At 40.5% G+C, this 20,987-nt stretch overlaps 1 protein-coding gene across 6 annotated transcripts in view; it reads left to right on the forward strand.

Annotated features, from left to right (window-relative positions):
- The window catches only part of CRCP (CGRP receptor component), a 59,000-nt gene that overhangs the window by 32,393 nt on the left and 5,620 nt on the right, over window positions 1-20,987 (forward strand). For 5 of the 6 annotated variants that reach the window (XM_068565964.1, XM_068565966.1, XM_068565967.1 and 2 more), the window contains 2 exons: window positions 588-645; window positions 5,694-7,795. In XM_068565964.1, the coding sequence (XP_068422065.1) occupies window positions 588-645; window positions 5,694-5,843 (208 nt within the window). In that variant the 3' untranslated portion in view covers window positions 5,844-7,795. Of the gene's footprint in view, window positions 1-587; window positions 646-5,693; window positions 7,796-20,987 lie in introns of those variants that run through there. The other variant, XR_011076981.1, reaches the window with a different exon arrangement.

Raw genomic sequence — 20,987 nt, forward strand, 5'->3', positions numbered from 1 at the left:
GTATCTTCACTATTACTTAAATCTTTTGTTGAAATTTGCTTGTATTTGTCTTCTTTCCCCAACTGGATTGTAAGCTCTTTGAGGGCAGAAGACTGTGTCTTATACTACTGTGTATTAACTCCTGTCCCCTTAGAGTCCTTGTTTTTGTTTACTAACAGGCCAAGTCTGAATAACATTTAATCTTAATCTCAAAAAGGAATTCTCAACCGTTTCTAAGTGATGACCAACCAAGATGATTTTGTCAATCTTTTACTTTCTATAATTTGGATTAAGAAAGCATTATTCACATTTTCCAAATAAAATTTATTAAAACTACACCTGTGCTATCTACTATCAATGCATTTCTTGTAATCCAAGCCTCTGTACCATTAGGATTCTAATACACATTTGTGCCCTTGAGTAACAGTCACTGATATAGGACTCTCTTACTCCCATTCTTTCGTTTTACAGTTGAAGAAACTGAGGGCCATGTTCCAAGTTGTTCTTCCATTTGTTATCTGACAAAGTGTTCTCTAAATAGCTTGGTCAAGACTCAAAATCCTTAGGGGTATGAGAGTTTTAAATGCTCTGTACTTTTCTTTTGACAGAGCTGAAAAGCTTCAGCTGTTGAATCACAGGCCAGTGACTGCTGTTGAGATCCAGCTGGTGAGTGAAGGAGACTTGAATTTGGGCGGGTTAGTTTCTGGGTCTGAGATGTAGAAAGGGTCCTAAAGGCCGAGCTCAGACAAGCCAGGAACTGCCATTACTTGAAAAGACTGCCAGACCACCCATTCTGTAAGTGAAAAGAAACCTCACCAATTTGATGCTAGTTAGTATGGACTTCGGGAAAGGGAAAGACTGGAGAAAATTCAATTCCTTCTGTCGGGTCTGGGGCTATGACTTGGCAGCTCTTTGTCTCCCCTGTGTCCTACACCATTCTGGCCATTGCTTCCCTGCAGAGGTTATTGCCAACCAGGTAAAAACATGAGATTCGACATGACTCTGGTGTTTTATCTCCCCCCACTCCCACCCTTTAACCTCCTCTTCCTGTATCTTCTCTTGGTTAATGGAGTGCGTGTGCACTTTCCCGCATGCTCGCTCTCTCTTACCCTCCTGGCTCAGTGTCCCAAGCTAGAAGCCCAGAAGTCATTCCCTTCCCTTTATCTCCTAGTTAGTCAGTCAGTCCCGGGTTCTCTTGCTTCTCCCTCCTCTTGGTCTTTCTTTTCGCTGTACTGCACTGCGTTAATTCCTGTAATTGTTCTCAGCTCGGCTCTTGCGCCTGTCCTCTCACCGTTCTCCCTGCCTCCAGGCCAGCCCCCTCCTGTCCATCTTCTACACCACGATCAGAGTTCACTTTCTAAAGCCACACATTTGATCATCATGTTTCCCCGCATGAAACCATTCAGTGGAACCTCAACACGTGCAAAGTCTAGACTGCAGTTACAGCATAAAGCTTTAGAATTGGGGAAGCCACAGTAAAAGGCAGAGATGGTATAAGGAGAGTGTGAAGATGAGGCCTAGTGGTGCAGGCCCAGTGGTTGCTGTACTGGCATGTGCTGCGCTTTCCTTTCGTGTACAGGGCAGAGAGTACTGTTAAGCTCCAAATATTAGGCAGGCCATTCAACTGCGAGTAAAAGAAAAGTTTGGCTGGAGAATTAATAAAATGAGAATAAAGCAGTTTTCAAAGTCAGTTTTAGAAGTATTTAGCTCTTTGTCAAATTTCCTTCAGAAAAATGTAGAAGAAAATGGCCCAAAATACCTCTGATATTTAGAGTTGCTTAAAAACAAAACAAAAAAACCTTTTTTTAAAAGGATCGTGGGGTATTTAATTTTTGACTAAAACTTTTACTGTCTTCTCAGCATTTTGTTTCTCCCCTTCAAAATGCACCCAAAATTAAATTAGAAGAATTCCTTCCATAAAGGGTACCTTTCTGGGGGAACTGGCCTTCAGGCTAAACAGAAATCCTTTTTTTTTTTATATCCTCATTATTCTGATGCTTTCGACTATGTTGGAGATTCAGCTAAAAAAGAGAAAAAACAAAACAGCAAGAAACTAATCCCTGTCCTTCTGGGTTAAGGATCACATGTCATGTCTCCTCCAACTTTAATCAGCAACATATGTTATTCATGGCTTAATGACAGATGGAGAGAAGAGATGAGGAGGATTAGCATGACCTCATCCCAGAGCCTGTAGAAAGCTCTCATTACCTGGTAAGATTAGCTGCTATTAAGATTGCCTGCTCTATGCCAGACTTGGTGCCAGGGGCTTTGTATATGTCACCTATAATGCCCTCACCATAGTCTTGGTTAGTGAGTGGCTGAGTGGGTCTGTCTGATTCAGAAGCCTTACTCTGTTCCTCCAAGCCATGTGCTTCTACATGGTGAGGAGAAAGGTGTGTGTGGCATCCCCTTTCCACAGGTAGATAGGCCTTGTTAAAAACTGGGTGTGTTATTTCCCAGCAGTGGGACCGTTTTTTGGCCAGATTTTTCCCAGCCTGGGATTTGGCTACAAATCATTTATCAAGATTTGTAGCAGTGTCTCTTCTCACCAGAAAGGGATAAGAAATGAGGTTTTCCCTAGAGTGGAAAGTGCAAAGGACTTGAGAATTTCCCTGTGTTAACCTTACAGCCATTGATTCTCCCTGGGTCCAGAAGTAATCCCAACATTCAGCATTTGTCAGGATTCACTTTTGGAGACTGAAGCTTCTTTTTTTCATTTCAACTTCAGCCATGATTTGTTGTAATCCTCAGATCCACAGCCAGCTGCCTGCTGTGTGTGAGGAAATGAGGAAGCCACCAGCTCTGTGACCTCTGCCATGCCCTGCTATATATTCATTTGGGACCATTTGTGAGTCCTCTGGCCTAAAGACAGGACTGTGAACCCCCTGACCTCACAGGCCACTGTCCTGAACAGCACTACCATCTGTGCCTATTGTAATTTAGTGATTGTAAAAAGGCTTGAATTACATAGTTCCATGGCTTAAATTATGTTCTCCTTTGGTCCTTACTGTAGGCGTTACTTTTGTTTTACTTTAGAAAAACTCAAAATATATAGAGGTTAAGTGAACCGTTCTGGGTCAGATAGCTAGAAGTGTCTGTTGCTGTTAGACTTTGTGTTGTTTTGAGGAAAGTAGGAGGTTGGGCTTGGCAGCTTAGAGTGAGAAGCAACCGTTTCTGGAATGCAGCAGCCCAGTCTGACAGCCCTGATAACCAGTGTGATCTTCATCTATGATAAAAAATTTATCGTTTATGTTGACCTGCCTACAAAAACTTTGTATTTTTACATTTCATTTGCCCTTATATTCAGAACAACTTGAACCCTTTAATGTTTGGGAATGTTGAGACGGTGCTTTGCATTTCTTTATTTGGGCTCTGTTTCTTCTGTGTTGGAAAGAAAAGGTGAGGAATAATGTAGTTATTATTTACTCTAGTGATCCAAGAGGGGTTAGTAAGTTTTTGGTTTCTGCAAGTTTCTTTTTTGTGTATATTTCATTCTGCTTAGTACAGCTCAGGTTTTCTTCCTGTGACTGGGAAGGAAAATTTCCCGACTCTAATTATCCCTGAGGGTTGTTTGCTTATAAAAGCTTCTGCTCTCGGCAAATTTGGCAAAATTAGTAAAGCTTGTCAGCCCTGTTGCTAAGAACACACTTAGCTGAAACTGGATCTGTCAGACCCAGAGATTGGGATGCAAGAAGGTGGCCCGTCAAAATCCTCTCTGTTTGGTTTTCTAAAAAGACCCCTCAGAGGTCATACAACCAAACTCTTTCAAACCAGTGGACTCTGGTGTGCCATACAGTGTCTCTAAGAGAGGAAATGATAGAAACCTCTTACTTGAGGCCGTGGTATTCTAGAAGGAGCTGGGACTCAAAGTCTCAAAAGACCTTGCACTGCTTGCTGTGAGATACAGATGACGTTTTCCTTGTGATGCTGAGCCTCCATGTACCTGCCTGTAAATTGTCCTCATTTTATGTACAGCATCCTTGAGAAGAGAAGCTCTGGTGGCAGTGATTGTGGGAAACCCCTGGTCCACTGTGGAGCACAGATAATGGAGGGAGGTTGTCACTGGTCTAACGACGGTCTAAGTCTCCTTCACCCTCTTCCCCTGAGGAAACAGTTCATCATCAACTGTGTGTGCCAGTTATTCATAAACTTGGAGACATTTTTCTCCCAATAGAGATCATTTTTTTCCTCAAGATTAAATTATCAAGTCAGATATATCCCTCCTTCCTCCTCCTTCATTCTTTGGAGGCAGTGTATGTTAGAGTATTTCCTTTTACAGACCGTAATTTTACATGTCTGATCGTAAAAGTGGGCTTTTGAGGATTGTTTCTTGTTCAGTAGAGAAGTTACATGGAGCCTTTGAATCTTTAGAATATGGTCATTTTATTTCACAGTATGATGGGAAGAAGCCCCATTGGTTCACTCTGCATCTTTACTCTAGAACACCCAGGATTATTCTCTAGTTGTGGAAACATTTGTGGACTGAGGTGAATGAAGAGACCAGTGGTTTGCCAGGACTTTGATCTTGGGCACGTCACCTGGCTTCTTTAGCTTCTGTACTGTTGTTTGTGAAGCTAGGCAGTCAGACTGAAGTCCTTTTGAGGATTGTGAGCCAAGCTTGTCATCATGCTTTACTTAAATCTGCCAGGATTTCTTTCTGAAATTCCTTTTGGTCTTAGTTGCCAGATTTCAGAGATTGTTATGCCATAGGGTAGGACCCTGGACACCTTTAACTGAGAAAGCTATTTGTGATAGATGGCTAATGCCACCAAGTGAGCGTGGTTAAGTAACTTGACCGCCTGCATACTGCTTTTACAGAGGTGGTTGATGACATCATGTTTGTATTAATTAACATATTGAGAATTAGAGGTGAGGCTACAAATTGTGGATATCATCTGTGTGTTCAGATATCCAGGACCATGTCAGAAACTGGGCTCTAAGTGGACCTTTGATGGGGCGGTGGGAGATTGTTTCCCAGCCATCACTCATCGGACTCCTGTTCTGCATTCCCAGGAGATGACCAAGGCCACGGGGTGTGTGTTAGATTGTAGGTGTTAGAGATGGGCAGGTCTGGCTTGGGATTGTAGTTCTGCCCTTTGCTGGGCTTGCTGTGAGGTTTAAAAGAAATAACAGGTGTGAAGTGCAAGGCACAGTGCCAGGCACAAGAGCTCCCTGACAGGTCTTGTCAGTGGTGGTAGTAGTGAGGATTAGAAAAAATATACAGGCCATTTGGCACATAGTGGGCAGTCATCAAATGAGTTGTTGATACTATTCATAAGTTACAGATGGGCTTGTTGTGATATACAAAAGTATATAAAATGCCATTTCACTCCCCAGAGATGAGTTTCCTTTGCATAAACAGCATATTCATGTGCGTGTGTATGTGTGTGTGTGTATGAGTGTGTGTGTGTGTGTGTGTGTGTGAGAGAGAGTAGAGAACTGTTAGGCTTTGCTTTTTAAGGAAAAATGCTAACGTGCAACTCGCTTTTTTCACTGACCCGTTTGGAGCGGCCACATCGGCTTACCCTGGAATTTGAGCTGGCTTCTCACTCCCATGGAGCCAAGATGGAAAGGACCTAGAGACCCCGGGCAGCTCAGGAGCTAGGCCCTGAGCTCTGTGCTGAGGGGCTGGGCCGGGACCAGGAACAACATGGGCAGGGCCCTGTCTGTGAGGCCCCATTGTAACTCCTGGAGGGTTTTCTTTCCTTCTGCAGATGGTGGAGGAGAGTGAAGAACGGCTGACAGAGGAGCAGATAGAAGCTCTGCTCCACACCGTCACAAGCATCCTCCCTGCGGGGCCAGAGGCTGAGCAGAAGCAAAATACCAACGATGACATGACAATGGACGAAGAGGACCCAGCATAGAAGAGCACAACTGGCCCAAGTGTCTCGTGAAGTTGAAAGGCCCAGCAGCCACTTCCCAGACATTCAGAGGATTATTTATTTGGTTTTACCTTCTATCCCAACAGGCCTGATTTCCTGGTTAGTTGGGTAAACCACAAAAATAAGCCTTTCTCAAAAATAAGCTAAAAAGAAATCCTTGTGCCTCTGAAAGAAGAAACATGGTGGATAGGCTGAGGTTGTCAGGGCAGAGAGCTAAAGAGAGGAAGAGTGAGTCCAAGAGGACAATACTGTGGAACTCTGTGTGGTAAAAATATTTCTTCTGTGGCCTTTGCCATGGTTGTGGGACGGTCCCTGTACACAGCTGGTAAAATACTTGCACTGGCTTTGATGGGCTATATCCTAATTAATTTCATCTGCTTCCCCAGGAGCTTCCCAAGCAGGCATGCAGAGCCCTGCTAGGATGAGAGCTGAGTTACGAGAATCCTGTTAGATGGCTAAAAACTCCCAAAGCAGCAAATAGTTGCTCTAAGTTAAAATGAGCCACTGAACTTGGCTCACCTTAGAGGAATCTTTTCCTTGAGAACAGCAGAGATAAGAAGAGAACGGCCTGGACAACTCTTCATCAGGTCTAAAGGCCCCTTTCCTCTGCTGGCATGGGCTTTGTTTACAGCTCACTAATTAGTCTTAAATGTTAGCGCACCAGCTCACTCCAGTTGAAAAGAGGCACTCCAGACTGAATGACCGTGTCACCTGCCTTTCTGAATACCTTCCGTTTCCTGCCCTGTGACAGGCTCTGCCTGTTGAAGCCAGGTGAGCTTCGTTTGCACAATGGGCAAATTGTTTGCATCTTTTAAAAAGGGCAATTCCCTGGGGTTCCAGTGGTTAGGACTCTGCACTTTCACTGCTGAGGGCGTGGGTTCAATCCCTGGTCGGGGAACTAAGATCCCACAAGGTGCAAATTGTGGCTCAAAACAAAAAAAAACCCAAAAATGAAGAAGGTACAGTTATGTAGCTCTTTTTGTGGATGGAATATGAAGAGCTAGAGGTTAATTAATAAGAATTTGAATTTGTTGACTGTTGCATCAGTTTTTGAATTTAAAATATTAGAATAATTACAATGTGAAGAACTTGTTAATATTCAGGCTTTGGAGAGTTTAGTAGCCCCAGACATGTAGTTGCCTTAGATCTAGGAATATTGTTAAAAATTAATTTCCCATATTCACTCTGCTCCCGATTTGGGGAAGAAAATGCCCATAGACATTAATTTTTCAAATTGGTACTCGTGTTGTAAGATCACATTTTCAGTGTTTCTGTTTATTGGATTACTTCCCACCCCTAGGAATTCCCAGGTTATTTCAGCCTCCCCACCACCCCTGCCAATAGGCAGTTATGTTCATCTTAACCTTATCATCTAAAGATCAGTTGAGATCTGCTTACAGGCAACATTGAAATTAACAGGGCATTTATTTTTTATTTTATATTTTTTAAAATTAATTTTTATTGGAGTATGGTTGCTTTACAGTGTTGTGTTAACTTCCACTGCACAACAAAATGAATCAGCCATACACATACAGGGTATTTATTTTTTTATTTTAATTTTTAATTTTCATCGCAGAAAGAATTCAGTGAGAGACAAAGTGATGGGTAAGAAGTGGATTTATTTAGAGAAAAACACACTCCACAGACAGAGTGTGGGCCATCTCAGAAGGGGAGAAAGGCCCAGGGCATTTATTTTTAAATCTCTCTTTTGAGTATCAGGAATTTTACCAGGAGCTGTTGATTCGTCAAGGCATGCATGTGCTTGTATTATTTTTGTTTCATTTTGACCTTGAGTGTGTTAGGTGCTTTTTCTTCATGGATTTAGGGCTTAATTAGTTAATAATAAATTGTTTGCAGATGACTGCCAACTTGTGCTATTTTTATAAATCTTTGAAGAGTTTGTTTTGCCATGGATAGGAAGAAATAAAATGAAATCTGACTTAAAAGTTAACATATATGTATATTTTTTAATTTTAATTTTTTTCTTAAGTTGAATCTATTTAGATCTAAATTTTGTGTTGGATTTCAAGAAAATTTTAAGTTTCTTTATTTGGGACCTGAATTTAGCCTCTGATTAAGTTTCTGATTAAGTCTGACAGGCTCTAGGAGACTTAACCTTTATAAGAAATATGGTCTTTGTAATATTCCCATAGCATTAGTAATCAACATTTCAGAAATAAAAGGTTGTAATTTACACAAGAAACTTAACCAGGATCATATCTGGAAAGGAGAGCTGGGAGTCTATGAGACTTGCTTTTCATTTTATGTCCTTCTGTATGGCTTCAGTTTTTGACCAGGTGACTGTTTTATTCTTTAAAAAGAAAAAAAAAAAATCTGTTTATTTACACGTTGTCCTTGGCCTCTGCGAAAGTTATTAAATGTATAGTGGATAGTTAAATTATGTCCCAAACATGGAGACTGACACCCAGTCCAGTCACTCTGGGAGACGCAGCACTGAGGGGATTGATCTTTCAAGAAGGTACCGCTGAACTCTTAAAAGATGAAGTTGACTGTCACTTAGAGGTTTATCCAAATAATTTCCTTGCCTCTTTTTGCTTAAAAGTTACTGTATGACCCACTACCACCTCAGAGGACTTGCCACTTATTCAAGGCTTGTTCATAAAATAATGGGTACTGTTTTCCTAATCAGTCATTGTGTAAGCATACCAGCTCTCAAGAGCTTATACCCTAGTGAGAGATGAGAGGATCAGTCCTCCCGTATATTCTTTGCTAAATCATTTTCTCCCCTGAAACCAATTTATTACTGCTTGTGTAAATGGATCATTTCTCAGTAAACTATGAAACAGACCACATACCCTGAAAAGGATCGTCAATCTGATTTAATTACACAATGAACTAAGGGGATAAAAGGAAGCAAAACTGCCCAGAACTGGCCAGAAAGCCTTTTACATATTTTAAAAATAAAGATATAATTCACAGGGACTTCATTGGCAGTCCAGTGGAAGCTGCACTTAGCCTTCCAGTGCGGGGGGTGTGGGTTTGTTCCCTGGTCAGGGAGCTGGGGTCCCACGTGCCTCGTGGCCAAGGGGCCAAAACATAAAACAGAAGCAATGTTGTAACAAGTTTAATAAGGACTTATAAAAAAGAAAAATGTTCCACATCAAAAAAATCTTAAAAAAAAAAGATATAATTCACATACCATAAAATTTATCATTTTAAAATATACCACTCAGTGGTTTTGAGTATAATCACAAGATTATACAATCATCACTACTACCTAATTCCAGAATGGTTTCATCACCCCTAAAAGAAGCCCCATATCCGTTAGCAGTCATTCCCAATTACCCATAGTCCCTGGCAACCAGTAATCTACTTTCTACTTTCTGTCTGTCTGTATTTGCCTATTTTGGACATTTCATATAAATTGAATCATACAGTATATGGCCTCTTGTATCTGACTTCTTTCATTTAGCATAATTTTTTCAAGGCTCAAATGTGTTGTACCATTCCTTTTTATGGCTGAATAATACTTCATTGAATGGATATACCACATTTTGTTTATCAGTTCATCAGTTGATAGACATTTGGGTTGTGTCTACTCTTTGGCTGTTATGAATATGCTGCTGTGAACATTCATATATAAATTTTTTGTGACTGTTTACCTTTCTTGAATATACATACCTAGGAGTGGAATTGTTGCGTCGTATAGTAACTCTGTGTTTAACTTTTTTTTTTTTTTTTAGATTAATTTTTTGGCCATGCCTTGTGGCATGCAGAATCTTAGTTCCCCAACCAGGGATCAAACCCATGCCCCCTGCAGTGGAAGCACAGAGTCTTAACCACTGGACCGCCAGGGCAGTCCCTGTGTTTAACTTTTTGATGAACTACCAAACTGTTTTCCATAGTACATGTACCATTTCATGTTTCCACCAACAACACAAGATGGAATCCAGGGAATTCCCTGGCGGTCCAGCGGTTAGGACTCGGCGCTTTCACTGCCATGGCCGGGGTTCAATCCCTGGTCAGGGAACTAAGGTCCCACAAGCCGCGCAGCATGGCCAAAAAAGATGGAATCCAATCTTTCACTTGTTATTGTCCCTCTTGTTGATTATAGCCAGCCTAGTGTTTGTGAAGTGCTATCTCGTGGTTTTGATTTGTATTTCCCTAGTGGCTACTAAGGTTGAGCATCTTTTCATGTGCTTATTGGCCACTTGTATATCTTATTTGGAAAAATGCCTATTGAAATCCTTTGCACCTTAAAAAATTAATAGATTTTGGTTTTTCAAGGAGTTTTAGGTTTACAGAGAAATTGAGCAGAAAGTAGAGAGAGTTCCTCTATAGTCCCTTGTCCCCACCCCTCCCAACACACAGTTTCCCCTATTAACATCTTGCATTAGTGTGGTGCATTTGTTACAGCTGATGAGCCAGTATTGGTACATCGTTACTAAAAGTCCATAGTTTACATTAGGTTCATTCTTTGTGAACCTAATGTAAGTGCAGAAAGTGCAGTAATGCATACTTAGAATGGGTTTTGACAAATATGTAATATTATATATATAATGTTATATGTGACATCATTACAGTATCATCAGAATATTTTCAATGCCCTAAAAATACCCTATGTTCCACCTATTCATCCCTCCTTCCCTTCCTCTAAATTGTTGGCAACCACTGACCTTTTCACTGTCTTCATAGTTTTGCCTTTTTCAGAATGTCGTATAGTTGGAATCATACAGTATCTAACCTTTTCAGATTGGATTTTTCACTTAGGTTACTCCATGTCATTTCATAGCATGACAGTTCATTTCTTTTTAGTATTGAATAATATTCCATTGTCTGCATCTACCAGATTGTTTATCCATTCACCTATTGAAGGAAATCTTGGTTACCGTCAAGTTTTGGCAATTATCAAAAATAGCTGCTATAAATATTTGTGTGCAGGTTTGTGTGGACAGAAGTTTTTAACTCATTTGTGTAAATACCAAGGAGTGTGATAGTTGGATCATATGGTAAGAGTATGTTTAGCTTTATAAGAAACTGCCAAATTGTCTTCCAAAGTGGCTGTACCAGTTTGCATCACCACCAGCATGAATGAGAGTTTCTTTTGTTCCACATCCTCACCAGAATTTGGTGGTGTCAGTGTTTTGGATTTTGGTCACTCTAATAGGTGTGTGATATTACCACATTGTTGTTTTAATTTGCAGTTCCCTAAAGACGTATGTTCAGCATCTTTTCATATGTTTATTTGCCATCTCGCTGTCTTTTTTGATGAAGTGTCCCGATCTCTTGCTCATTTTTTAGTTAGGTTGTTGAGATTTAAGAGGTTTTTAAAATATATTTTGGAAACTAGTTCTTTATCAAATATGTGTTTTATGGATATTTTTCTCCCAGCCTCTGTGGCTTCTCTTTTCATTCTCTTAACAGTATCTTTCACAGGGCAGAAGTTTTAATTTTAATGAAGTCCATCCTATCCATTTTTTCTTTCATGGTTCATGCCTTTTTTTTTTTTTTTTTTGCCTCACTGCGTGACATGTGGGATCTTGGTTCCCTGACCAGGGATCAAACCCGCTCCCCCTGCACTGGAAGTGCAGAGTCCTAACCACTAGACCGCCAGGGAATTCCCTCATGGATCATGCTTTTGATATTGTACCTAAAAGGTCATCATGAAGCCCAAGGTCACCTAGATTTTCTTCTGTGTTAGCTTTTGGAGTTTTATAGTTTTGCATTTTACATTTAGGTCTATGATCCATTTTGAGTTAATTTTTGTAAAAAGTCTACAAAAGCCACAGGGGCAGGGAGGGTGCTGTGCCTCGTGGCATGTGGGATTTAGTTCCTCGACCAGGGATCAAACCTGCTGTCCCTGCAGTGGTTGCATGGAGTCTTAACCACTGGACTGCCAGGGAAGTCCCTACATTCATTTTTGCATGTGAATATTCAGTTGCTCCAGCACCATTTGTGGAAAAGACTATCCTTTCTCCATTCAGTTGCTTTTATTCCTTTGGCAAAGATCAGTTGATTTTCTTTGTGTGGGTCTGTTTCTAGGCTCTATTTTGTTCTATTGGTCTGTTTTCTATTCTTTCACCAATATCACACTGCCTTGATTATTGTAGCTTTGTATTAAATCTTAAAGTTATGTAGCATCAGACTCCTAGCTTTGCTCTTCTCCTTTGCCCATTTTTTAAAATTTTATTTATTTATTTATGGCTGGGTCTTCATTTCTGTGCGAGGGCTTTCTGTAGTTGTGGCAAGGCGGGGCCACTCTTTATCGCGGTGCGCGGGCCTCTCACTATCGCGGCCTCTCTTGTTGCGGAGCACAGGCTCCAGACGCGCAGGCTCAGTAGTTGTGGCTCACGGGCCTAGTCGCTCCGTGGCATGTGGGATCTTCCCAGACCAGGGCTCGAACCTGTGTCCCCTGCATTGGCAGGCAGATTCTCAACCACTGCGCCACCAAGGAAGCCCTTAATTTATTATTTATTTTATTTATTTATTATTTTTGGCTGCGTTGGGTCTTCGTTGCATGGGCTTTCTCTAGTTGCCGCGAGGCATGTGGGATCTTCCCGGACCGGGGCTCGAACCCATGTCCCCTGCATTGGCAGACGGATTCTTAACCACTGCGTCACCAGGGAAGCCCTCCTTTGCCCATTTTTAATTGGGTTGTTTGTCTTTATTTTTGAATTGTAAGATTTCTTTATATAATCTAGATACTAGGCCCTTGGCAGATATATGATATACAGTTATTTTCTCCCATTTTGGGGTTGTCTTTTCACTTTCTTGATGGTGTCCTTTGGAGCACCTAAGTTTTTAATTTAGATGAAATCCAGTATATCTATTTTTTGTTGTTTTTGCTTCTAATTTTGCCCTCATATCTAAGAATCCATTGCCTAAACCAATGTCATAAATATTTGCTCCTGTGTAACTTCTAAAAATTTTATACATTTAGGCCTTCAATCCATGTGAGGTTATTTTTGTATATGGTGTGAGGAGGGAGTCCAGCTTCATTCTTTTGCATGTGGATATCCATTTATCCTAGCATCATTTGTTGAAACCTGTCCCTGTTCTCCCCCCCCCCCGCCGACCCAAGTATTCTCTCCCTGAAAAGAAAGTGACTAAGTTTCATCAGTTGGTTCCTGTGGACTACTGAGTTATCTGTCATCTTAGGCCCTTATTAAATGTTATGTAATCCACAGCAGCCTCTAGCCCCTTTAGACTTCACTCTACTGTTTAGAACAGGGATCAGCAAGCCTCATCTGTAAAGGGCCAGATAGTATTTTAGCCTTTGCAGGTCATAAATTACCATCACAACTACTTAATTCTGCTGTTACAGCATGAAAGCAGCCATGGACAATATATAGATGAGTGGGACTGTGTTCCAGTACAACTATTTACAGAATTGGGCAGTAATCTGTAATTTGCTGATCCTTGTTTAGATGGTTCCAGAGTGGGGAGGAGAAGGTTCCCTCTCCACCGATAATCTTCCTCATGAGGTCCTCAGTGTGTTCTGTAGGACATCTGCACTCTTCCCATGGATGCTTCAAGAGCTGGCATGCTGAATCCTGGTGTAGATTCTACCCACTAGCATGATGCAGAAGTCTTAGAGTGTGTTTAGTCTTGACTGTCTTACCTGCCACACACTATGGGGCTGGCTTGAGGATTCTGTGTTCAGTCACATTAGCTATAATTTTAGGTTCAGCAAAGGTTTGTTGAGCATATAGTATGTGCCAGGTTCAGTGCTATATCCTTGGGCCATAGAGTCAAACCTCAAGTTGCATATGGCATGCAAGATAAGACAGGTTAATTAATGCTTCCACTGTTTTCTCTTGATCCATTGTGTACCCTGTCTGTACTTAATATACCTAAAATAGTCTTTCTTTACATCATACCCTCAGCTCGAAAACTGAAAGTCTTCCTATGACATTGAGAATAAAAAATTTATATGACATGAGCAAAATGGAGAGCTAGGAAGCGCCAACCTCTTGTTCCCCAACAGAGACATTAAAAACAACAAAAAGCTAGCTAAAGTGAGCTTGTGGGAGCTCTGGAAAACAGTCAGAGGCCTACAGTAACCAAGAATGGCCTATCAAGAAAAAGCGACATTCAAAATGGTAGAAAATTTTGTGGAATTTTTGCTCACCCTTGTCCCCTCACCTCTGGGCAATCTTGCTCTGGAGGAGACAGAAGCCCATTTCTCAGTTCCCTCCTTCAAACTGGAGGGAGCAGAGCAAACCTTATTTGCAATATTCTAACTTGTCTGGGAGCTGCCTGAAGAACTAGTTTCTGTTTCCCCTAATTGGATCTCTGCAGGGGAACTCAGTAGAAAGTGACAGTAATTGCTTATAAAATCAGTAGAATAAGACTCACAGACACCTAAAACAAGACATTGTGGGTGGAGACATACGATAGACTATCTAAGGCCCCAAGGAGAAATGAGTAAGACTCTGCATAAGACATATAAAAGCAATTTGTATAGAGAGAAGTCACAAAAGGTACACAGATCCAGGTGAGATGTATGCTAAGAAAACATCTGAAGACTTTAGCTTTCTACTTTGGCTGATCCTAAGGCTTACAACATATCTTAATCAGTAAACGATTTTGCTGGCATAGACCCAGTTTGCCAAGGCTAGGAGAGGTGGTGATTTTTTCAAATGCCCAATTTTCAACAACAAAATAATTGCAAGGAGCAGGATAGCCTGGCCTATTCAAAGGAAGAAAATGAAGTGCAGGAACCTTTCCTGAAGAAACATAGGTATCAGACTTACTAAATAAAGACTTTAAAACAACTGTCTGAAATAAGCTCAAAGAGTTAAAGGAAGACAGACAAAGAACTATAGGAAATCAGGAAAATGATACATGAACAAAATGAGAATAGTAGCAAATTATAAAAAGGAAACATTCTGGAGCTGAAAAATACAATAACTTAATTGAAAATTTCACTGATGGTGCAACAACAGATTTGAGAAGGCAGAAGAAAGAATCAGCACAGGAGCAAAAAGGAAAACAAACAGATCCTTAGGGACTTATGGCACATCAACAAGAGGACCAATATATATATATGCAAGTACCAGAAGAAGAGAGAAAGAAAAAGAGATTATTTGAAGAAATATTGGCCAAAAACTACCCAAATTTGTGAAGACATGCATCTACAAATCAAAGAAGTTTAAAATCCAAGTAGGATAAATCCAGAAAGACCCACACCAAGACACATTGTAATCAAACTATAGAAAAATAAGGACAATGTTGAAAGCAGCAAGAGAAAGGTGACTCGTCACGTACAAGGGATCATCAATAAGATTATCAGTTAATTTCTCAGCAGAAACTTTGGAGGCCAGAAGGGAACAGGATGATGTATTTAAAGTGCTGAAAGAAAGAAAAAAAAAAACTTTGAACCGAGAATTCTATTCCTGGCAAAACTATCCCTCAAAAATGAGAGAGAATCACCTCACACCATTAGAATAGCTACTATGAAACAAAACAAACAAAATAACAAATGTTGGGGAGGATGTAGAGATTGGAACCCTTATGTACTGTTTATGGTAATGTAAAATGGTGTAACATACAGAAAACTGTATAGCAGGACCTCAAAAAAATAAGCATAGAATTATTGTATAATCCAGCAATTCCACTTCTGGGTATATACCCAAAGAATTGAAAGCAGGATCTAAAAGACGTATTTGTACACCCATGTTCATAGGAGCATTATTCTCACTATCCAAAAGGTGGAAGCAAAACGAAGTGTCCATTGACAGATTAATGGATAAACAAAATGTGATCTATACATATACTGGAATATAATTCAGCCTTAAAGGAAAACCTGACACATGCTGCAGCGTGGATGAAACTTGGGGATATTATGCTAAGTGAAATAAACCAGTCACAAAAGGACAGATACTTTATGGTTCCACTTATATGAGATATAGTCAAAATCATAAACACAAACATAGAATGGTGGTTTCCAGGGACCAGGGGGAGGAGATAATCGGTTGTTGTTTAATGGTTATAGATTTCAGTTTTGCTTGCAAGTTGAAAAGAGTTCTGGAAATTCATTGCACAACAATGTAGATGTATTTAGCACTAATGAACTGTACACTTAAAAATGGTTGAGATAGTAAATTTTGTACTTTTCCACACAAAAAAATACTTTTTTTAAATAAATAATTTTATTTTATTTATATTTGGCTGTGTTGGCTCTTCATTGCTGCACACGGGCTTTCTCTAGTTGCGGTGAGCAGGGTCTACTCTTCGTTGTGGTGCAAGTGCTTCTCACTGCAGTGGCTTCTCTTGTTGCAGAGCACGGGCTCTAGGCATGTGGGCTTCAGTAGTTGTGGCACATGGGCTTAGTAGTTGTGGCGCACAGGTTCTAGAGTGCAGGCTCAGTAGTTGTGGTGCACGGGCTTAGTTGCTCCACGGCATGTGGGATCTTCCCAAAGCTGGGCTCGAACCCGTGTCCCCCGCATTGGCAGTTCTTAACCACTGCACCACCAGTGAAGCCCTCTTCTATGGTTTCTTTAAAAAATTTCCTCCGATTTTCCTTAAGACATTTTTCTTTAAATTGCATTTATTTAGTCTTATGTTTCCTCTAATTTAGTCTTCATTTTTTTCCCCTTCTAATTTTTACTCTGAGTAAAGTAAAACTCTTATTTATGAGTTTTTCTAACTTTTATTTACTGTGGTTCATTCATGTCATGTATCGTTTTCTTATTAATTTTTAGCTGGTTTTAAAATAGTATGTTGCAATTTGAGCTGTTTCGTGTGCACGTATTTCTGGTGTGCTCTCATTAGCTTATAGAAATGTTATACTCTTTTTCTTTTTTTTAATGATAACCTTGTATGAATTTGACCTCAATAATTTTCTGCTGTTTATTTTTATATGAAATTAGTTTTTTGGAACTTTTAGAAGGAGTTGTGTGGTTCAGGATGGTTTTACTAACTTCACAAAGCTCCCTCTTTTGTTGTTTTCAAATAACATTCAAAAATTTGGTGGCTTGCTGACTCTGTTCCCCTCCCACTCTTTTATTTAGACCAAGGATTGGCAAAGGCCACCTGTTTTTTTTGTAAATAAGGTTTTATTAGACCACAGCCCTGCTCATTCATTTACATATGTTTATGGCTGCTCTCAGGCCAAATCTGCAAAATTGAGGAGTTGCAACATGGACCCTATAACCTATAAGCCAAAAATATTATGGTCTAGCCCTTTAAGACCCTGATTTAGACCTCTTCTTTCTTTGTCTCTCTATTGTCCCTGTTTTGCTCAATTTTGACTTTATCCCAGCTGTGTCTTCTCAGTGTGAGGCACTGTCAAGGAAGCCAGTCAGTTTAGAGAGTTCAAAGGGACCCACACTGCTTCAGACCTTAGTACCCCTTACATTTAAAAAATTGTGGTAAAATATACATATAACATAAAATTTATCATTTTAACCATTTTTAGTTTAACAATTCAGTATATTCACAGTGTTGTGCAATCATCACCACTGTATATTTTCAGAACTTTTTTATCACCCCAAACTAAAACTCTGTACCCATTAAACAGTAATTCCCCATTCCCCCTCTTTCTCTAGCCCCTGGTAACCTCTATTCTACTTTCTGTCTCTATGAATTTGCCTATTCTAAGTACTTAATGTCCTTCAGTGTCTGCTTTATTCCACTAAGCATAATGTTTTCAAGATCATCCATGTTGTAGTAGGTATCAGAATATTGTTCCTTTTTATGACTGAATAATATTCCATTGTATGTATATATCACATTTTGTTGATCCATTCATTTACTGATGGACACTTCAGTTGTTTCTACCTTTGAACATTGGTGTACAAATATCTGTCTGAGTCCCTGCTTTCAATTCTTTTGAGTATATATCTAGAAGTGGAATTGCTGGATTATACAGTAATTCTATTTTTAACTTTTTTTGTTGTTTGTGTGTGTTTTTGTTTTTTTGTTTTTGGCCGCACTGCGCTTGCGGAATCTCAGTTCCCCGACCAGGGATTGAACCTGGGGCATGGCAGGGAAAGCCTGGAATCCTAACCACTAGGCCACCTGAGAACTCCCTGTTTTTAACTTTTTGAAGAACTGTCACAATGGCTTTTCCATTTTTCCACAGTGGCAGCACCATTTTATATTCCCACCAGCAGTGCACTTGGATTCCAGTTTCTCCACATCCTTGGCCAACATTTGTTTTTTTCCGGTTTGCTTTTGTTTTAGTAACAGCCATCCTCATGAGTATTAAGCGTTATCTCATTGTGGTTTTGATTTGCATTTCCCTAATGATTAGTGATATTGAGTATCTTTTCATGTGCTTATTGAGCACTTGTGTTTCTTCTTTGGATATTCGTCTATTTGAGTCCTTTGAATTGTATTTGTTGTTGAGTTGCAGAAGTTCGGTTCTTTATGTATTTTGGGTATTAATTCCTTATCAGATATATGATTTGCAAATATTTACTCCCATTTGTTTGTTGTCTTTTCACTCTCTTGATAGTGTCCTTTGATTATTTTCCCTTTTAGAATTACTAACTAATTTATGGAGAGATATTTTAAGATTATGTAAATATCCTCTTCCTCATCAGACTTTCACTCACTAATTTAAGCATCTATCAGTGATTCTTTCCTGAATCAATGGCTACTATTTTTGCACACCAGCCATGTTCCAGATACTGCGCTAGGTGCTTACCATGCATTATCCGTATGTCATAGATGAGGAAACTGAAGCTGAATAGGTGAAACAACAGTGTAAGGACTCCTCGCAAGCAGTAGAAGTGGGAGTAGACTCAGGACTGTCTGCTCCAGAGCTAGAGCTCATGTGCTAGAGCTTGGAAAGCAACCGTTAGCTGGAAACTTGGGGCTCCAAGCATCAGGTCTATTGAGCTAGCCTGGTTTTGATGCTCCTTCCTTGTGTTTCCCAAACACCCGCGACCTTGAGAGGGGGAAGAACAGGCAGACTTCAGGGCTATGGGCTGTGACATGCTGGGTGTGTTCTGCAGTCAGGAACCAATCCCCTGATAGAGTACCAGCTACCCAGACTGATCTGCTTACAGTTTATTGGGTCACTGTGTATCTGCAGTGTTCTGCAGGTGTGGTTGAGTCAGTAGCTGGGCTCATAGAACCAGAAGTCCCAAGTTGTCCTTTCAATGATAGGGGTCGGGGGGGTGGTCTTAGTAACCTGGCAGGTTCTGGGTTAAACACTCCTACTCTTTCCTCCTCTGGGGCCTTAGCTGGGAGGAACAGAACATGGGCAGGGTGGGGTCCTGGGGCAGGGAGCCAGAGCCCTGAGTCATAGAGAAACCAAGGAGTCAGGGTGAGGGCACAGCATGTTGAGCCAGAAAACCTAGAGGAAAGCCAATGTCTGAATGCTGGGAGGAGGGAGAAGTCACCAGATGCAGGTGAGGTCACAGGAGGGATCACAGTCAGAAATGGAGCCAAGAACAAGCTCCAGTGGGTCAGGATCACATGAGGTTGGTATAGGAGATGCTGAACCTGTGTCTGGAGATCTCCACTGTGGGAGGCTTATTCTCCAGGGCTGACAGTGGCCTAAGCCACACAAGGCCAGGTGTGTGCATTAGTCACAGGTGCCTTATTGGATCAGGCTTCGTGGTGGACATTCACCTCTCCAGCTACAATTGGGCATCTCCAGTAGGCCCATACCCACCTCCACTGCCTGGGATTCAGCCCCTGTATCCTATCAGCTGGGGTCACCTAGCTCAGCTCCTCATCTGCTGTGATTACTCAGTCAGACCCCAACCCTCTCTTGGATGAAAACTGCATTCTTCATGAGCTTTACTCTCAGACGCTTTCCGTGTAGTGGCATTTTTTTGTTTTGTTTGTTTTTGTTTTTTTAACCATCCAGAAATAATTCCAAGCTTACAAAAAGTTGCAAAAATAAAAGCAGCACAATATAAAAATATGCATTTTTCCCCCAAACCATCTTAAAGTGAGTTAAATACATCATGACTCTTTACACCTAAATACTATATAATTAATTATCGCTAGTGTTTTCTCCCTTGCAATGAATAAGCAGTGCAGGGAGACCATGCAAATTTTCCTTAACAAAATTGCCCCCTAGATTGAGTGTCCCCTGATTCTTCCCTAATCCAGTCTTTACTGCGATGGTTACGAAACGGGTTTGTTGACTCCAGCACTCCCTCCGCATCTTCCATTCTGCCCTCAAAACCCCATTTTTTCAAAAGTGCTGCCTTACTTCCTGGATGGGGTTCCAAGCCTATCTTGTACCAGGCCCGGACTCAGTCATTTCCGTGAGGAGCATGACTCCTTTTAGTGCTGAAGGTATCAGAGATCAAGTTCAGAGAACTGGGTGTCCTCATTGCTACTGGAGTGCCTTTGCTTCCTGGCTCTTTCAATGGACAGAGCTAGGAAATATATGCTTGTGTATGCACATGTACATACGTACACATATTTGTGTATTCATACATATGTATAATATCAACATGCATATACATATTTTAGAAATCATGAATTTACGCTGATACCTCCTCACAGAGTTATTTCTTGCTTTGCCCACTCCGTATGTATATGTCCCTTCTCCCTCAGTGAGAATCCTGGCTCCCAACCGTATCAACATATTTGCTCAATCCTATATTACATCTAAAGTAGTTTATTACATCCAAGATGGTTTCTGAATTGCTTTGCCCACACCATTACAAACAACAGACCTACCAAAAGGAGTTCAGGATTTGTTTCCAATTCTTCCCCCTTCCACCACATCCCTGCCCCCAGTTGAGGGTATGTAGTCAAATACTGTGTTAAGTTACTTGAAGTGATTCTTCTTTTTAGTGTGGTTATGGTGCTTATTTGATTATTTCCATTGTTTCAGTTTGCTTTCAGTTTTAAATTACCTCCTTTCCATTCTTATTGATTTAATTTTATTTTTGAACGTGTGACATATTGCCATACTTTCAAAAGTCAAATCTATAAAAAAAGTTACGCTCAGAGGAATATCACTTCCACCTATTCTCCTCCACCCCTTTTAGGTAACCAATGACATTGTTTCCTGATTTATCCTTCTTGTGTTTTATTTTGTAATGATAGTCAGATACACGTATATTTTCTTATTTTCCCTTCATTCTCGAGCAAAAGATAGCATACTATATATGTGTGATACAATAAGAAATATATTTGGTCTTTGTTCCCGGTTCCTTGCACAGAGCTCCTGAGACCCTTGAGATT

The sequence above is a fragment of the Eschrichtius robustus genome, chromosome 16 (genome assembly GCF_028021215.1).
Source record: "Eschrichtius robustus isolate mEscRob2 chromosome 16, mEscRob2.pri, whole genome shotgun sequence".
Taxonomy (NCBI): Eukaryota; Metazoa; Chordata; class Mammalia; order Artiodactyla; family Eschrichtiidae; genus Eschrichtius; species Eschrichtius robustus.